The sequence below is a fragment of the Oncorhynchus mykiss genome, chromosome 7 (assembly GCF_057628025.1).
Source record: "Oncorhynchus mykiss isolate SJ-2025 chromosome 7, ASM5762802v1, whole genome shotgun sequence".
In the NCBI taxonomy this organism is placed as follows: domain Eukaryota; kingdom Metazoa; phylum Chordata; class Actinopteri; order Salmoniformes; family Salmonidae; genus Oncorhynchus; species Oncorhynchus mykiss.
The window spans coordinates 72,588,890-72,608,467 of record NC_143028.1 but is presented as its reverse complement, the minus strand read 5'-3'; the positions used below and the strand labels follow the sequence as shown (position 1 = coordinate 72,608,467).

Genomic DNA, 19,578 nt, shown 5'->3' with positions numbered 1-19,578 from the left:
GCAGGGCTCCAGACTAATGTTTGGTGAAAATGTATCTGTGACAGTTTAAAATATTAGCAGGGCTCCAGACTAATGTTTGGTGAAGATGTATCTGTGACAGTTTAAAATATTAGCAGGGCTCCAGACTAATGTTTGGTGAAGATGTATCTGTGACAGTTCAAAATATTAGCAGGGCTCCAGACTAATGTTTGGTGAAGATGTATCTGTGACAGTTTAAAATATTAGCAGGGCTCCAGACTAATGTTTGGTGAAGATGTATCTGTGACAGTTTAAAATATTAGCAGGGCTCCAGACTAATCTTTTCGCCCGGTAGCACTGCTTTTTCAGTTGGTAGCACTCGACCATGATTTGGTAGCACTACTTTTTCAGTTGGTAGCACTCGACCATGATTTGGTAGCACTACTTTTTCAGTTGGTAGCACTCGACCATGATTTGGTAGCACTACTTTTTCAGTTGGTAGCACTCAACCATGATTTGGTAGCACTGCTTCTTCAGTTGGTAGCACTCGACCATGATTTGGTAGCACTGCTTTTTCAGTTGGTAGCACTCGACCATGATTTGGTAGCACTACTTTTTCAGTTGGTAGCACTCGACCATGATTTGGTAGCACTACTTTTTCAGTTGGTAGCACTCGACCATGATTTGGTAGCACTACTTTTTCAGTTGGTAGCACTCAACCATGATTTGGTAGCACTGCTTCTTCAGTTGGTAGCACTCGACCATGATTTGGTAGCACTGCTTTTTCAGTTGGTAGCACTCGACCATGATTTGGTAGCACTACTTTTTCAGTTGGTAGCACTCGACCATGATTTGGTAGCACTACTTTTTCAGTTGGTAGCACTCAACCATGATTTGGTAGCACTGCTTCTTCAGTTGGTAGCACTCGACCATGATTTGGTAGCACTGCTTTTTCAGTTGGTAGCACTCGACCATGATTTGGTAGCTCTGCTTTTTCAGTTGGTAGCACTTGACCATGATTTGGTAGCACTGCTTTTTCAGTTGGTAGCACTTGACCTTGATTTGGTAGCACTGCTTTTTCAGTTGGTAGCACTCTACCATGATTTGGTGGCACTGCTTTTTCAGTTGGTAGCACTTGACCTTGATTTGGTAGCACTGCTTTTTCAGTTGGTAGCACTTGACCTTGATTTGGTAGCACTGCTTTTTCAGTTGGTAGCACTCAACCATGATTTGGTGGCACTCGACCATGATTTGGTAGCACTGCTTTTTCAGTTGGTAGCACTCAACCATGATTTGGTGGCACTCGACCATGATTTGGTAGCACTACTTTTTCAGTTGGTAGCACTCGACCATGATTTGGTAGCACTACTTTTTCAGTTGGTAGCACTCAACCATGATTTGGTAGCACTGCTTCTTCAGTTGGTAGCACTCGACCATGATTTGGTAGCACTGCTTTTTCAGTTGGTAGCACTCGACCATGATTTGGTAGCACTACTTTTTCAGTTGGTAGCACTCGACCATGATTTGGTAGCACTACTTTTTCAGTTGGTAGCACTCGACCATGATTTGGTAGCACTACTTTTTCAGTTGGTAGCACTCAACCATGATTTGGTAGCACTGCTTCTTCAGTTGGTAGCACTCGACCATGATTTGGTAGCACTGCTTTTTCAGTTGGTAGCACTCGACCATGATTTGGTAGCTCTGCTTTTTCAGTTGGTAGCACTTGACCATGATTTGGTAGCACTGCTTTTTCAGTTGGTAGCACTCTACCATGATTTGGTGGCACTGCTTTTTCAGTTGGTAGCACTTGACCTTGATTTGGTAGCACTGCTTTTTCAGTTGGTAGCACTTGACCTTGATTTGGTAGCACTGCTTTTTCAGTTGGTAGCACTCAACCATGATTTGGTGGCACTCGACCATGATTTGGTAGCACTGCTTTTTCAGTTGGTAGCACTCAACCATGATTTGGTGGCACTCGACCATGATTTGGTAGCACTGCTTTTTCAGTTGGTAGCACTTGACCTTGATTTGGTAGCCCTTGACCATGATTTGGTAGCACTGCTTTTTCAGTTGGTAGCACTCAACCATGATTTGTTGGCACTCGAAAACTTTTACTATAGAAAAATGTGTAATCTTATAAGGTAATTCACAATGATTAATAAGAAGTGTAATAAACTACTGAGATGGTATTCAATAAATAAGTTGTTACATCTAACACGTCCAAGCAAGAATGCATGATTAAGATATTTTGATATGCAACCTAATTCAGTGATTGTCATGAATTTTGGGTTGACAATTAGGCTATTATTGTTATAAAATAGGCCTAAAGAATGATTTTGTGGGGTTCAATAGAGATTTGCCTTCATCTTTACCTGCACTAATATGACATATTGGACTAATTCAATTGCTGCTAATTCACCAACTGCGGAAGTGGGAACTCTATCAAATCTATGTTTTGTTTTTTTGCCAAATTTTTTTGGCATACCAGGTTTTGATTTTCAGGTATTTCTAGAAATCACGCTTTTTTTGTTAGAAAAACAACAATGCTTACACCACATCAGGAGACAATTTGAGGTATTGGAAAAATGTAAGATATTTTGATTTTGGAGTGTAGTCAGGGGTGAAAGTAGATTTAATTTCTTCCCAATACGGGACCTCCTAAAGTATGTGTGCACGCGCTTGCGTGTGAGCCTAGTCGTAAAGATTTTTCATTTATCCTTTTAAAATGTATTACCTTTTATTGTGGCAGAAACACAACCATATGTTTTCATCTGATTGTCAAACAATAATTGCCCAGCCTCCAAACAGTGGTGAATGAAAAGAGACATATTTTATACAAAACACCAAAAAGTTTAAAGACATTTGCAAATTGTCATTAGACCAGAATGGATGTGTCCACTGCTGTCCACAAACGTCTCAGTGTCAGCCAATCATCTCTGTCTTAGCAAAGTGTCAACGTTCTCATCAAATCACACTGCATTTTGGAGCGTAGCCTATACCAACCGTTTTCAAGTCCATTCACACGTTTCATGCCTCTATCATGCGGCAATGATAAATAATGGTGTAAAGTCTACAGTTTTCTTGACATTTTACTATAATGAATTGTGATAGCCTCATGTTTTACCGGTACTGCATACCCCCACTATTTATTTTGTACTCGATCGTACCGCCTTACTTTCACCCCTGAGTGTACAGTAGTTACCCTTTAATTCCAGTGCACACCTAGCAAGAGGCTGTTGTTTAGCTGTGTTTTTGTAGTGCACATGTGATGATAGAGTTTGCAAGACAAATACCCACTGGATTTTAAAAAAATAATCATGATATAATTCTGCCATTAGCTACTTTCTAGTTTTTGGGAAAGCCTTTCTCCATCTACCAGAAGACAAAAATCATTAGCATCCCTAACGGCTACAGCACACACAGATGAGACCGGGGCAGTCCCATCTCATTGCCTCGTTAGAAAGTTACAGGAAATAATAATTACTGATGCATTCGGTTCATGTCTTATTTTATCAACTTGGGCAAATTCATTCATTTTCTAATTCAATACATGTAATTGATTTCCTACTACCAGCCTCTTCGTCTCTGATACTAGCTCTGTATTTATCTCAAAGCCATAAGATTAATCTCGATCATTAAACAGTGTAAAACAGGCACAGGACAGACACTTTCATTACAGGAGTCATGAGGATAAATCACCTTACCGTTTGACCAAATCAGTCAAGTCAAAGGGTGGCCAAATGCGACTGTACTGTCACAGCCAGTAGCCCTGTATTAGACACATTCAATCTATGACAGACACTTACAATTGGGGAGGCTGTGACTGCTTTTCCGTGTTTTCGTTCTTTGTTTCTTCCTGTCTTGTGTTTGACTTATCTGTTGGGTCATCAGTTGATACTTGGGATTGGTCAACAAACGGCTGTGAGTTTGCTTCATCCTTGGTACACTTGTCACTCTGGTTACTGGATGTCTGTTGTTCATTCATGACTCCAGCTTCCTTGCTCCCTTCAGGGCTCCCTTCCTTGCTCCCTTCAGGGCTCCCTTCAGGGCTCCCTTCCTTGCTCCCTTCAGGGCTCCTGGAAAGCAGGAGGTTCCCAAATGTCAAAATATTCTGAAGTTCAAAACATCTAAAACAAACTACTTTCATAATTACATTGTGTTATAATATTAATTCCCCCAACAAATTGTAATAGTTTAAGCATTACTTGTTCCTTCCCATGAAGTCTGTTGTGACGTCTATGTAAAATGTGCATTGAATAGTTTAATTTGATTTGACAAGTAACATGGTTTAATTGAAAGGACCAATTTAATATATAAACTTACATTTGGGTTGGCTTTTTCTGCTTGTCCTTATTTTTTTGGGATTCCACCTGCTGGAAGTCTTCGTCATTGCTTTGGTTTGGTGGACTATCTTCCTTTGCAGTTGGGGAATCAGCAGTAGATGACTTAGAAGCATCACCACCACCATAATCACTCTGCTTCTCTGGTTCCTTGTGTTTGCTTGGAAGCCTCTTGTCTTGATTCTCCACGCTTATTGATAAAAGTACAAACGTGTTTCAAAAGATGCAGTTCAATATATAAATATATATGATAAATCATAATTGAATAGAGAGATATTGATTACCTCTGCTTCCTCTTTACTGTTCTTGTCTCTGTGGTTTCTCCCATCAGAGCTTCTTTATATGACAGCTGTCTTACTGGTTGAGTTGGGACTGAGGCAGGTCCTGTGTTCTGATCTGTTGTCTCATGTGTGGATGAGGCAGTCTTCTCAGGCAAGTCTTGTTTTACTGAACTAGGTTGGGTTTGGCTTGTGTTTGACTCGTCCAGCGGTTCACTTTCATTTACCTTTGATGGACCCTCGGGTTGGTCTTCCATGGTTGTCTGGTACGGGGATGGGATAAGAGAGGTTGGAAGTTTGGAGGGTACGGTTGGAGTGGCAGCAGGAGTGGCAGTGTTCTTAGGTGGAGTTCCTGTAGGGGGAACATCCACCGCTGCACAGCTCTCACTCCCAGACGACTCCTCTTTCTGATGTGTGTCTGTTGTCAGCTCAGTGTTGCTGGGGGAGTCTTCACTCTATGTACAAACAAAAGTGTTATAGAATTGTATTTTCAAATATAACACATTTCAGACAAACAAAACAAATAAAAAACTGTGCATATACCCTCTACACTCTACTGGATACACACTCTACAATCTATACTCTACTGCATACACACTCCACACTACTGCATATACACTCTACACTCTACTGCATATACACTCTACTCTACTGCATATACCCTCTACACTCTACTGGATACACACTCTACAATCTATACTCTACTGCATATAAACTCTACTCTACTGAATATAAACTCTATACTGTACTGAATATAGACTCTATACTGTACTGAATATACACTCTATACTCTACTGGATATACACTCTACTCTACTGCATATGAGCTCTATACTCTATACTGTACTGGATATACACTCTATACTCTACTGAATATACACTCTATACTCTACTGGATATACACTCTATAATCTACTGAAAGTATACTCTATACACTACTGCATACACACTCTATACTCTATACTCCACTGCATATACACTCTATACTCTACTGCATATACACTCTATATTCTATTCGAGGTTGAACGATTAATCGGAATGGCCGATTAATTAGGGCCGATTTTAAGTTTTCAGAACAATCGGAAATCGGTATTTTTGGGGCGCCGATTTTTTTAAATATATTTTTTTAGACCTTTATTTAACTAGGCAAGTCAGTTGAGAACATATTCTTATTTTCAATGACGGCCTAGGAACGGTGGTTTAACTGCCTTGTTCAGGGGCAGAACGACAGATTTTCACCTTGTCAGCTCGGGGGACCCAATCTTGCAACCTTACAGTTAACTAGTCCAACGCTCTAACCACCTGCGTCTCATTGCACGCCACGAGGAGCCTGCCTGTTACGCGAATGCAGTAGAAGCCAAGGTAAGTTGCTAGCTAGCATTAAACTTATCTTATAAAAAACTATCGTCAATCATAAACACCAATGCCTTTTTTTAAATCAATACACAGAATTATATATTTTTAAACCTGCATATTCAGAAAGCCAGGTTAGCAGGCAATATTAACCAGGTGAAATTGTGTCACTTCTTTTGCGTTCATTGCACGCAGAGTCCGGGTATATGCAATAGTTTGGGCAGCCTGGCTCATTGCAAACTAATTTGCCAGAATTGTACGTAATTCTGACATAAATTTGAAGGTTGTGCAATGTAACAGGAATATTTAGACTGATGGATGCCACCCGTTAGATAAAATACCGAACGGTTCCGTATTTCACTGAAAGAATAAACCTTTTGTTTTCGAAATTATGGTTTCCGGATTCGACCATATTAATGACCTAAGGCTCGTATTTCTGTGTGTTATTATGTTATAATTAAGTCCATGATTTGATTTAGCAGTCTGACTGAGCGATGGTAGGCAGCAGCAGGCTTGTAAGCATTCATTCAAACAGCACTTTCGTGCGTTTTGCCAGCAGCTCTTCGCAAGCACAGCGCTGTTTATGACTTCAAGCCTATCAGCCTAATGGCTGGTGTAACCAATGTGAAATGGATAGCTAGTTAGCGGGGTGCGCGTTAATAGCGTTTCAAACGTCACTCGCTCTGAGACTTAGAGTAGTTATTCCCCTTGCTCTGCAAGGGCCGCAGCTTTTGTGGAGCGATGGGTAAAGCTGCTTTGAGTGTGGCTGTTGTAGATGTGTTCCTGGTTCGAGCCCAGGTAGGGGCGAGAAGAGGGACGGAAGCTATACTGTTACACTGGCAATGCTATAGTGCCTATAAGAACATCCAATAGTCAAAGGTATATGAAATACAAATGGTATAGAGAGAAATAGTCCTATAAATACTATATTAACTACAACCTAAAACCTCTTACCTTGGAATATTGAAGTCTCATGTTAAAAGGAACCACCAACTTTCATATGTTCTCATGTTCTGAGCAAGGAACTCAAACGTTAGCTTTTTTACATGGCACATATTGCACTTTTACTTCTCCAACACTTTGTTTTTGCATTATTTAAACCAAATTGAACAAGTTTCATTATTTATTTGAGGCTAAATTGATTTTTATTGATGTATTATATTAAGTTAAAATAAGTGTTCATTCAGTATTGTTGTAATTGTCATTATTACAAATAAAATAAAATAAAATTGGCCGATTAATCGGTATCGACTTTTTCTTGATCCTCCAATAATCGGTATCCGCGTTGAAAAATCATAAACCTCTATACTCTATACTCCACTGCATACACACTCTATACTGTATACTCTACTGAATATACACTCTATACTCTACTGAATATACACACTATACTCTACTGGATATCCACTCTATACTCTACTGAATATACACTCTATACTCTACTGAATATACACTCTATACTCTACTGAATATACACTCTATACTCTACTGCATATACACTCTATACTCTACTGAATGTACACTCAATACTCTACTGAATATACACTATATACTCTATACTCTACTGAATATACACACTATACTCTACTGGATATACACTCTATACTCTACTGGATATACACTCTACAATCCATACTCTACTGCATATACACTCTACTCTACTGCATATGCATTCTATACTCTACTGGATATACATTCTATACTCTACTGGATATACACTCTATACTCTACTGCATAAACACTCTATACTCTACTGCATATACATTCTAAACTCTATACTCTACTGGATATACACACTCTACTCTACTGCATATACACTCATTACTCTACTGCATATACACTATACACTCTACTGCATATAAACTCTATACTCTACTGCATATACACTCTATACAATACTGGATATACTCTATACTCTACTGGATATACACACTCTACTCTACTGCATATACACTCATTACTCTACTGCATATAAACTATATACTCTACTGCATATACACTCTATACAATACTGGATATACTCTATACTCTACTGGATATACACTCTATACTTTACTGCCTATACACTCTATACTCGATACTCTACTGCATATACATTCTATACTCTACTGGATATACACTCTATTATCTACTGAAAGTATACTCTACACTCTACTGTATACACACTCTATACTCAACTGAATATACACTCTATACTCTACTGGATATGCACTCTATAATCTACTGAAAGTATACTCTACAATCTATACTCCGCTGCATACACACTCTATACTCTATACTCCACTGAATACACACTCTATACTCAACTGAATATACACTCATTACTCTACTGCATATACACTATACACTCTACTGCATATAAACTCTATACTCGACTGCATATACACTCTATACAATACTGGATATACATTCTATACTCTACTGGATATACACTCTATACAATACTGGACATACATTCTATACTCTACTGGATACACTCTATAATACTATACTCCACTGCATATACACTCTATACTCTACTGGGAATACACTCTATAATCTACTGAAAGTATACTCTACACTCTACTGCATACACACTCTATACTCAATACTCAGCTGAATATACACTCTATACTCTACTGCATATACACTCTATACTCAATACTCCACTGAATATACACTCTATACTCTACTGAATATACACGCTATACTCTACTGGATATACACTCTATATTCTACTGCACATACACTCTATACTCTAATGCATATACACTCTATACTATACTGCATATACACTCTATACTCTAATGCATATGCACTCTATACTTTACTGCATATACACTCTATACTCTATATATTCTACTGCGTATACACTCTATACTCTACTGGATATACACTCTATACTCCACTGCATATACACTCTATACTCTACTGCACATACACTCTATACTTTACTGCATATACACTCTATACTCTACTGCATATACACTCTATACTCTACTGCATATACACTCTATACTCTACTGCATATACATTCTATACTCTACTGCATATACACTCTATACTCTACTGCATATACACTCTATACTCTACTGCATATACATTCTATACTCTACTGCATATACACTCTATACTCTACTGGATATACACTCTATAATCTACTGGATATTTGGCACATTTTCTTGTTGTTGTAATGAAACATGTATTACATTTTCAACATATACAATTGTAATCCAGGCACCTTTTTCTTGACATTGCCCGTTGGATCTTCACTGGAGTGTTTTAGAGGTGTGTCAGTTTTGTTCGCGGACAATGTCAGTGGCTCATTCTCATGCTGGGGCTCTGCTTCACTGACCGCAGAGGTCTGATGCTCTGCAGTGGTTACCTGGCAGTTACCTGACATTGAAGACATTCATTTGGTGAACTACATGATACGAACATTCAAGCTATCTTGCATTTAATAGCTTGGATTTATTTCCTATTGGACAATTCCATATATTATGCATAGGGCCAGGGTTTTTCTTGGTCAGGTCACATAATCAGTTAAAACTCCTGGTCCTAGGCGGACTAATCAAATCTGGGGCCCTAGGATAGATCACTTTAGAGGGTCTCCTCTTGGCTGTAGAGAGAAACTTTTGTAGTTTTAAAGTTTATTTCCTGTAATTCTACACATTTGTCCATGGCTTATGCCGTGTTCTTATGTTATCTGAGTGACTCAAACATTATAACAAAATCAGTGGGGGCCCCTGGATGTAGGGTCCCTGGGCATGTGCCCTTTGTGCCCAGTGGGTAATATGGCCATGGTCCGAAGCATGCATATCACTGGCCCTATATACATGCATGCTGTAGACCTGCAGGATATGCAGTTGGCTTTTTACTAGGATACAATTGTAGTTTATCAAGATTAAGTGAACTTTGCATTTCCTGTGTAATAAAAAATTTGTGCTGTAACTAGCCTACTGTGGGGTGGGTTGCTCATCTTGAATGGTTAAATATTCCTGAATTACATCCAAATATTATGATTATGAATACATAAATAATGTAAAAATGGTCAAACAAATGACAAATAATAGATATTGATTCATGATTATTAATATTTCAAAATAAATCATATATAAATAGTATATTACCTGAGGTGCAAACTTGGGATTGGACAGGTAACTTAAATCCACAGTCACAGCAGAATTTAAAAGATTCTGCCAGCATGTGACCACAAGCCGGGCACTTCATCATGATGAACCCTATCTGTTTGAAATAATAAACATGATCACTATGACAAACCATTATCATATAACGTGCAGCAGGTAGCCTATATGTTAAGAGTTCTTGGCCAGTAACCGAAAGGTCACTGGTTTGAATTCATCAGCCGGCAAGTTAGAAAAATCTGCCGTTCTGCCCTTGAACAAGGCAGTTAACCCCCAACAACAACGCTGATGATGTAGACATCGATTAATTCAGCCCCCCGCACCTCTCTGACTCAAAGGGGTTGGGTTAAATGCGAAAGACACATTTTGGTTGAATGCATTCAGTTGCGCAAATAACTAGGTATTCCTTTTCCCCCAGCAGTCAGTCAAACATTCTTTCACTTTCAATTACTCCTCATTCAGAAAGTTATGGTTAGGCTAAGATTTTTTGGGGGCCGCTATTTTTCAGATGTTGCCCTACCGGAGTTACACAGTGTTGTTGACACTCACATCCACGAGCTACTTGCTATGGGCATCACTGGTATTAGCTTCACGACTGACATTTGGACCAGCTATGTCAGTCTCATGAGCATTATGTACAGTGGGTTGACGAGGATTTTGAGAAGAAACAGGGTTTATGTGACATGTTACAGACACAGCTGGACAAGATGGAAACGGACACAGTGCACCGAGGAAGAGAGGCCACGGACAGACAGAGCTGAAACTTCACTGCTTGACATGTATGATGAAATCCTGGTTGAGAAAGAAACGACTGAACAAATGAACAACGAAACAGCACAGCAAGTAAGTGAAAGAAATAGGTTTTGATTAAGTTTTACTGGTAATGGGAACATACACTGCCATTCAAAAGTTTGGGGTCACTTAGAAATGTACTTGTTTTTGAAAGAAAAACACTTTATTTTCTGTTAAAATAACATCAAATTGATCAGAAATACAGTGTAGATGTTGTTAATGTTGTAAATGAATATTGTAGCTGGAAACGGCAGATTTATTATGGAATATCTACATAGGCGTAAAGAGGCCCATTATCATCAACCATCACTCCTGTGTTCCAATGGCACGTTGTGTTAGCTAATCCAAGTTTATCATTTTAAAAGGCTAATTGATCATTAGAAAACACTTTTGCAATTATGTTAGCACAGCTGAAAACTGCTGTACTGATTAAAGAACAATACAACTGGCCTTCTTTAGACTAGTTGAGTATCTGGAGCATCAGCATTTGTGAGTTCGATTACAGGCTCAAAATGGCTAGAAACAAATAACTTTCTTCTGAAACTCGTCAGTCTATTCTTGTTCTGAGAAATGAAGGCTATTCGATGTGAGAAACTGCCAAGAAACTGAAGATCTTGTACAACGCTGTGTACTACTCCCTTAATAGAACAGCACAAACTGGCTCTAACCAGAATAGAAAGAGGAGTGGAAGGCCCAGGTTCACAATTGAGCAAGAGGACAAGTACATTAGAGTGTCTAGTTTGAGAAACAGACGCCTCACAAGTCCTCAACTGGCAGCTTCATTAAATAGTATCCGCAAAACACCAGTCTCAACGTCAACAGTGAAGAGGCGACTCCGGGATGCTGGCCTTCTAGGCAGAGTTGCAAAGAAAAAGCAATATCTCAGACTGGCCAATAAAAATAAAATATTAAGATGGGCAAAAGAACACAGACACTGGACAGAGGTACTCTATCTAGAAGGCCAGCATCCCAGAGTCGCCTCTTCACTGTTGACGTTAAGATTGGGGTTTTGAGGGTACTATTTAATGAAAATGCCTTCATCAAGAGCGCGATGGCCTGCGCGACGCACAACTATCAACTAGGCTAGTCTAGGGGCTATGGCTACTATTAAAAATGAACTATTGTCTCCTTCTATACTGTCAACAACAAGGTTGTGACCAAACTACTAGTGCAATAAAACAATATTTTTTTTGTGGAAGGTTGGAGCTTTACCAATGTTAAGATTTATCCCAAGATCTGGTTAACGACTAACTTAATGTCAACACTGCTGCTCCCGGCCACACCCGTTATAACATAATTTTTAACACACATTGTTGCCCACTCACGTCCAATGTTATTGACAAATTAATAACATACAATTATGTACATTCACTTTTTACATGGGAAGTTATCAGATAGTCACTCCAACAAGCATGATCTTACCGGTTTTCCGACTCATTAAGCTGCCATATCAGTGTCTGCGTAGTCCGTACTGAACAATCTGTGCTGAATATATACCAATACATTCGAATAAGTTTCGTTTTCCGGAGAGAAGGTGACGAGAACTACACGCCTACTTTCCTTTCCCTGTAACTGATTTATTCCGTGCATTCTTCTTGAGAAATAGGTTTGCGTACACGATCATTGCAAAATAAATGTACACATATGTGTTCTCAATCATTTCATCCAAACTACTCACGCGCATCAACAGTCGTCTGCATAGCGCCGTAGTGTAACATATAACTACAGTTGGCGCTAAAATAGAACTTGGTGGCATAGACAAAACCAACATGCGCACCATGGTTTGGTCATCATGTAAACTTTAGGGTTTAAAACTGTATGCTTGCCAAATAGACACATACCATATGCTTTTGGGAACGAGCAGAAGTCGATCCCCCGAGGCAAAAGTAATAATATTGGTGTTTAATTCAATTCAAGAGAAAAGCTGCAAAATGGAGAGTTGGTGAAATACGAAAAGACGATTATAGCAGTGCCAGCTATGTTATGTTGCAACACAATCTCACACTCAATTCGTGAAAATATGTACAGAAAGTATTTCAGTAGATTTCGTGCGTTTTTGTACACTTTACGTGGCTTAATTCGTGTGAAAATACACATTTTTGTGCGATTTAATTCGTGGAAAATGACCAAGAAAATTGTGCGACTTCATTCATAGGAAAATATTTTTTTTGTGGGTGCAAACTTCGGAACAATAATTTGAAAGATATTCTAGCAGTGCATGATGGGCAATGTTGTTCAACACTTCCTTTTTTGTGTCACACATTTATTTATATCAGGGGTGCTTAAACTTTTTCAGCCTGGGACGCACATGAGAAATTCTGTTTTTCCATCGGACCCAAGCTTATATGCAACTATACATACAATACATATCAGCACATTTCAGGGCGGTAGCGTAGCATAGCGGTTAGAGCGTTGGACTGGTAACCGCGAGCTGACAAGGTACAACTCTGTCGTTCAGCCTCTGAACCCACCGTCATTGAAAATACGATTTTTTATTTAACTGACTTGCCGAATAAAAATGGCCCTTATGCCTAAAATTAACGCAATAAACAAATACAAATGAAATTAAATATCTATGCATGTTTATTTTCCCCCATTAAAAACACTTGCATGTCTGTCTAGGTTGGAACTATTAAAATACAGTAAAACATTTTAATTCTGAACTGGAATAAACTGATTAATCACATCACACAGATGAATAACAGAACACACACAGGCTTTTTGATAGTGCAACCCTAAGTAACAGTACAGAGGAAAAATGATCAGGCCTACTGTACATTTACTGTAGACATTATTGTTGAAAGAAAGTCTAGGTTGGAACTGTTGCTGTTAAAATACAATACATATGTTTTATTCTGAACTGGAATTAACTGATTGATCACATCACACAGATGTAGACCAGAAAACACACACACACACACACACACAACACAGTCCTAATGAGAGCATGTCTATTCTGGGCTCTGTTTTTGACAGTACAACACTGACGTCATGCTCAGCCTTGAAACTGTTTCTGTTCTTGTTTTCTAAGTATGTCAGAGTTGAGAACCCTGACTCACATAGGTATGTGGTGCCAAACTGGACCAGAACATCTCCTGCTTTCTCAGTCAGGTAGGAGACCACTTCCTGCTGTAGATGAGCAACCCAGAACTGTGTGAGTGTGTTTGCCTCAAAAAGCATCTTACTTCAATCAGTTTGTTCCCGTTAAGAATAACTATTATTATTGTATTTTAACAGCAAAATTGAGAGCATCCTGTTGAGCTGTATCCCCGCCTGGTACGACAACTGCAACGCCCACAACCGCAGGACTTTCCAGAGGGGCAAACTATAGCGGGGTGAACAGGCATGATAGGCACTGCCAGCCCTCCAGGACACCTACAGCCCCTGATGTCACAGGAAGGACAAAATGATCATCAAGGACAACAACCAACCGAGCCACTGCCGGTTCACCCCGCTATCGTCCAGAAGGCGAGGTCAGTACAGGTGCATCAAAGCTGGGACAGAGAGACTGAAAAGCAGCTTCTATCTCAAGGCCATCAGACTGTTAAACAGCCATCACTAACACAGAGAGGCTGTTGCCTACATACAGACTTGGAATCATTGGCCACTTTAATAAATGGATCACTAGTCACTTTAATAATGCCACTTTAATGTTTACATATCTTGTATTACACATCTCACATGTATATACTGTATTTTATACTATCTATTGCATCTTGTCTATGCTCGTTGTTCATCACTCATCCATATATTTATATGTATGTATACTTATTCCATCCCTTTACTTAGATGTGTGTGTATTAGGTAGTTGTTGTGGAATTGTTAAGATTACTTGTTAGATATTACTGCACCATGTGTATGTGACCAATAAAATTGATTTGATTTGAAGCTGTAAAACTTTTTGAGGATCTGAGGACCCATGCCAAATATTTTTAGTCTCCTGAGTGGGAATAGACTTTGTGTGAGTTTGTACAGCCTATCCCAGCTCCCAGAGAACCCCGCTTACCACCTCCGGAGCGATATTCGGGGAATCCTGGTACCTGCCGGGGTTATCTTTCTCAGTGCTCGCTTATTTTTGAGCTACTGCCATCTTCGTTGCCATCAGACAGATCGAAGATAGCGAATATTATTACACTAATGTCGGGAAGGGCGCTCTCCGGGGCTACGGCAGTTTGGGAGAAACAATCTGCCATTTGTGGTCATCTGGAGGAATTCATGGCAGAAGTGAGAAAGGTATTTGAGCTTGGTATTCCCACGCAGCCTCTCTCTGTGCCCATGGATGCTAGGGCACTGGACAGCCTCTCTATAGGGCAAGTCACCCATAGTACTGTGCCCTTTCAAATATGGGTTTCTGGTAACCACAGTGAGACAAGACAGTTCCTCCTCATTGCATCTCCCCATGTTCTGGTTGTTTTGGGATTTTCCTGGCCTCTAAAGCACAATCCAATGATTGATTGGACCACAAGCTCCATCCTGGGTTGTAGCCCATTTTGCCATTCCCACTGCCCTCAAGCAGCACAGACTTCCTCAAGTCATCTTCTTCTGGATGTTACCAAGACTGTGGATGTCTCTGCTATCCCCACAGACTGCCATGACCTCCTGGAAGTGTTCCGTAAGGCACGTGCTACTTCCCTTCCCCCGCACCGTCCTTAGGATTGTGCCATTGATCTTCTCCCAGGCACTACACCAACTCGGGGTAGATTGTATTCTCTGTCTGGCCCGGAGACCAAAGCTATGGAGGAGTACATAGAGGAGTCTCTGGCCACAATGGCCCCCCTCTCGGCACTCACTTCTCCCAAGGTACCGTTCAAATGGTCTCCAGCTGTCGACAAAGCCTTTGTGGACCTGAAGCACAACAGCACCCATCCTCATCCATCCGGACCCCTAGCGTCAATTTGTGGTGGAAGTGGATGCTTCGGATGTTGGAGTTGGGCCACTACTGAAAGGAACTACGTTGTTGGCAACCCGAGAACTCCTGGCGGGGAAGATGGCGTTGGAGGAGTGGAGGCACTGGCTGGAAGGAGCAGAACAGCCATTCCTGGTCTGGACTGAGTACAGCCAAGTGCCTCAACTCCAGGCAGACACGGTGGGCCCTCCTGTTTACCAAATTTAACTTCACCATCTCCTACCACCCAGGGTCAAAGAATGTGAAGCCTGACGCCCTCTCCCACCTATACAGTTCCTCTGCCACACCTTCGACCTCTGAAACCATTCTCCCTACCTCATGCCTTGCTGCCACTGTGGATTGAGGTATTGAGAACCTGGTCCGCGAGGCACAACGCTCCCAACCTGGACCTGAAGGGGGCCCGGCTAACCGGCTGTTAGTCCCTAATCCAGTCCGGTCCCGGGTCCTCATTCCTCCAGGCTGACCTGTCATCCAGGGTTCGGTCATACACTAGCCTTCCTCCGACAATGTTTCTGGTGGCCCACAATGGTCCCTAATGTCTCTGCCTTCGTTGCCACATGCACAGTATGCTCAGAACAAGCCTACACGGCAAGCTCCTTCTGGCCTCCTTCAGTCACTACCGGTCCCTCATCGTCCCTGGTCTCATATATCTCTGGACTTTGTCACTGGGCTCCCTCCGTCTGATGGCAACGCTGTCATTCTGACGGTAGTCGATCGGTACTCCAAGGCCACCCATTTCATCCCTCTCCCCAAACTACCTTCTGCCAAGGAGACGGCCCAGCTTATAGTGCAGCATGTCTTCTGGATCCATGGACTCTCGGTAGACATGGTCTCAGATTGGGGTTCTTGTCTCAGTTCTGGGAGGCGTTCTGCACCCTTATTGGGTCGTCGGCCAGTCTCTCATCCGGATTCCATCCCCAAACTAACGGTCAGTCGGAGCGAGCCAACCAAGACCTGGAGACCACCTTAAGGTACCTGGTTTCAACCAACCCCACTACCTGCAGCCGTCAACTGGTCTGGGTGGAGTATGCCCGGAACACCATTCCCAGTTCTGCCACGGGACTCACCCCATGGAGCACTTCTTTGCGAGGCATTGGAAATCCTCCCTGGTCTTTGTGGTTGAATCTGTATTTGAAATTTACTGCTCGACTTACAGATCATTGTATGTGTGGGGTACGAAGATGTCATGTTAAACACTATTATTGTACACAGTGAGTCCATGCAACTTATTGTGACTTGTTAAATACATTTTTACTCCTGAAATTAAATAGGCTTGCCATAATAGAGGGGTTGCGTACTTATTGACTCAAACCATTTCAGCTTTTCATTTTTAATTAATTTGTAAAAAATTCCTGAAAACCTCATTTCACTTTGACATTATGGGGTATTATGTGTAGGCCAGTGACACACAATCATAATTGAATTAATTTAAAACTCCCCTTGCAGCAAGTTGTGGCAATTTTCAGACAGGTTGTGGCAAGGAGGAAACCGACGCCTTTGCAGCCTGAAGGGAGGATGTTTCATGTACTTCTTGGTCACAGGGGGACACAAGTGTTCTGCTGATTGGGCTGAGTGCTTTGGGACGCTAGAGATTAAATGACGTTGGGGCTAGAAGTCCAGTAGAATGGTAGCCTGACTACCCATCCACACTAGCGTTTCTTATGGAGCCATTAAAAGCGCAGAGGAATTAAATTCAGGATGAGTTGTCAGGCAAGTAGAATGGAAGGAAAACAGCAGTGGGAGTATAGTAGACATGATTGTGTAGCAGCATTGGAGTCCATTCGAATTAAAGACATTCAATTCAGGAAGTGATTTGAATGAAAAATCTCAAGACTAAACAACATTAGGAAGAACTTTGCTTTTGCGGTGGAAAATTAGGTTGACAAGATTGCGGATGACTCACTTTATTATAAGCATACAAAGACACACGCGCACACACCACATGCAAATGGCTTGCGCAGTACGGGTTACAGGTTCATGTGAAACAAACCAACCCTCTTTCTATTAAATTCGTAGAGCTCTGTAAACCACTCTTAAGGTGGCACTAGGAGCAGTTGAAACTCCCATTAAACATGACAGGATAGGAGAAAAAGACAAACTGAACTAACTGACACTTTGTGACAGTTCCTTTTCTTTTTTCTCTGACTTTGTAGCGGATTCTATTGTTGTGAAACTAAAGGTCCAACAACAACATCCCTGTCCAATAATACTTTTGTCAGTTTGTCAAAGGACTCATTTGCTGGTTATGCCTATTTGTAAACTACCTTCATCTAGTTGGACTAGACAATCTGAACCCTCTCTTTCTAAAATGATCAATTGTTGCAACCATATTACTAGCCTGTCCAACCTCTCATATCATCGGAGATCGCTAAAGATTGGAAAGCTGCCATGGTCATCCCCTCTTCAAAGGAGGAGACACTCTAGACCCGAAATGTTACAGGCCTATGTCTATCCTACCCTGCCTTTCAAAGATCTTCGAAAGCCAAGTTAACAAACAGATCACCGGTAATTTTGAATCCCACCGTACCTTCTCCGCTATGCAATCTGGTTTTCGAGCTCGTCATGGGTGCACCTCAGCCACACTCAAGGTCCTAAATGATATCATAACCGCCATCGATAAAAGACAGTACTGTGCAGTCGTCTTCATTGACCTGGCCAAGGCTTTCGACTCTCTCAATCACCACATTATTTTCGGCAGACTCAACAGCCTTGGTTTCTCAAATGACTGCCTCGCCTGGTTCACCAACTACTTCTCAGAGTTCAGTGTGTCAAATCGGAGGGCCTGTTGTCCAGACCTCTGGCAGTCTCTATGGGGGTGCCACAGGGTTCAATTCTCAGGCTGACTCTTTTCTATGTATAAGTCAATGATGTTGCTCTTGCTACTGGTGATTCTCTGATCCACCTCTACGCAGACGACTCCGTTCTGTATACTTCTGGCCCTTCTTTGAACACTGTGCTAACAAACCTCCAGACGAGCTTCAATGGCATACAACACTCCTTCCGTGGCCTCCGACTGCACTTAAATGCAAGTAAAACTAAATGCATGCTCTTCAACCGATCGCTACCCGCCCGTCTAGCATCACTACTCTGGACTGTTCTGACTTAGAAAATGTGGACAACTACAAATACCTAGGTGTCTGGTTAGACTGTAAACTCTCCTTCCAGACTCACGCTAAGCATCTCCAATCCAAAATTATATCTAGAATTGCCTTCCTACTTCGTAACAAAGCCTCCTTCACTTATGCTGCTAAACATACCCTCGTAAAACTGACTATCCTACCGATCCTTGACTTCGATGATGTCATTTACAAAATAGCCTCCAACACTCTACTTAGCAAATTGGATGTAGTCTATCACAGTGATCTCCGTTTTGACACCAAAGCCCCATATACTACCCACCATTGCGACCTGTATGCTCTTGTTGGTTGGCCCTCAGTACATATTCGTTACCAAACCCACTGGCTCCAGGTCATCTAAGTCTTTGCTAGGTAAAGCCCCACCTTTATCTCAGCTCACTGGTCACCATAGGAGCACCCACCCGTAGCACATGCTCCAGCAGGTATATTTCACTGGTCATCCCCAAAGCCAACTCCTGCTTTGGCTGCCTTTCCTTCCAGTTCTCTGCTGCGAATGACTGGAACGAATTGCAAAAATCACTGAAGCTGGAGACTTATGTCTCCCTCACTAACTTTAAGTATCAGCTGTCAGAGCAGCTTACCGATCATTGCACCTGTACACAGCCCATCTGTAAATAGCACACCCAACTACCTCATCCCCATGTTATTTTTTGCACCCCATTATCTCTACTTGCAAATCTATCACTCCAGT

At 41.2% G+C, this 19,578-nt stretch overlaps 1 protein-coding gene across 2 annotated transcripts in view; it reads right to left on the bottom strand.

Annotated features, from left to right (window-relative positions):
- LOC110528546 (E3 ubiquitin-protein ligase rnf213-alpha) overlaps window positions 1–12,845 on the bottom strand; it is a 60,460-nt gene extending 47,615 nt beyond the window's left edge. For both annotated transcript variants that reach the window (XM_090241938.1, XM_090241939.1), the window contains exons 1-6: window positions 12,267–12,845; window positions 10,038–10,152; window positions 9,149–9,303; window positions 4,583–5,031; window positions 4,282–4,488; window positions 3,765–4,034 (exon numbers count right to left, since the gene is read on the bottom strand). In XM_090241938.1, coding sequence (XP_090098064.1) covers window positions 3,765–4,034; window positions 4,282–4,488; window positions 4,583–5,031; window positions 9,149–9,303; window positions 10,038–10,140 — 1,184 coding nt within the window. In that variant the 5' untranslated portion in view covers window positions 10,141–10,152; window positions 12,267–12,845. The remainder of the gene's footprint in view (window positions 1–3,764; window positions 4,035–4,281; window positions 4,489–4,582; window positions 5,032–9,148; window positions 9,304–10,037; window positions 10,153–12,266) is intronic.
- Window positions 12,846–19,578: the final 6,733 nt, after the last annotated feature.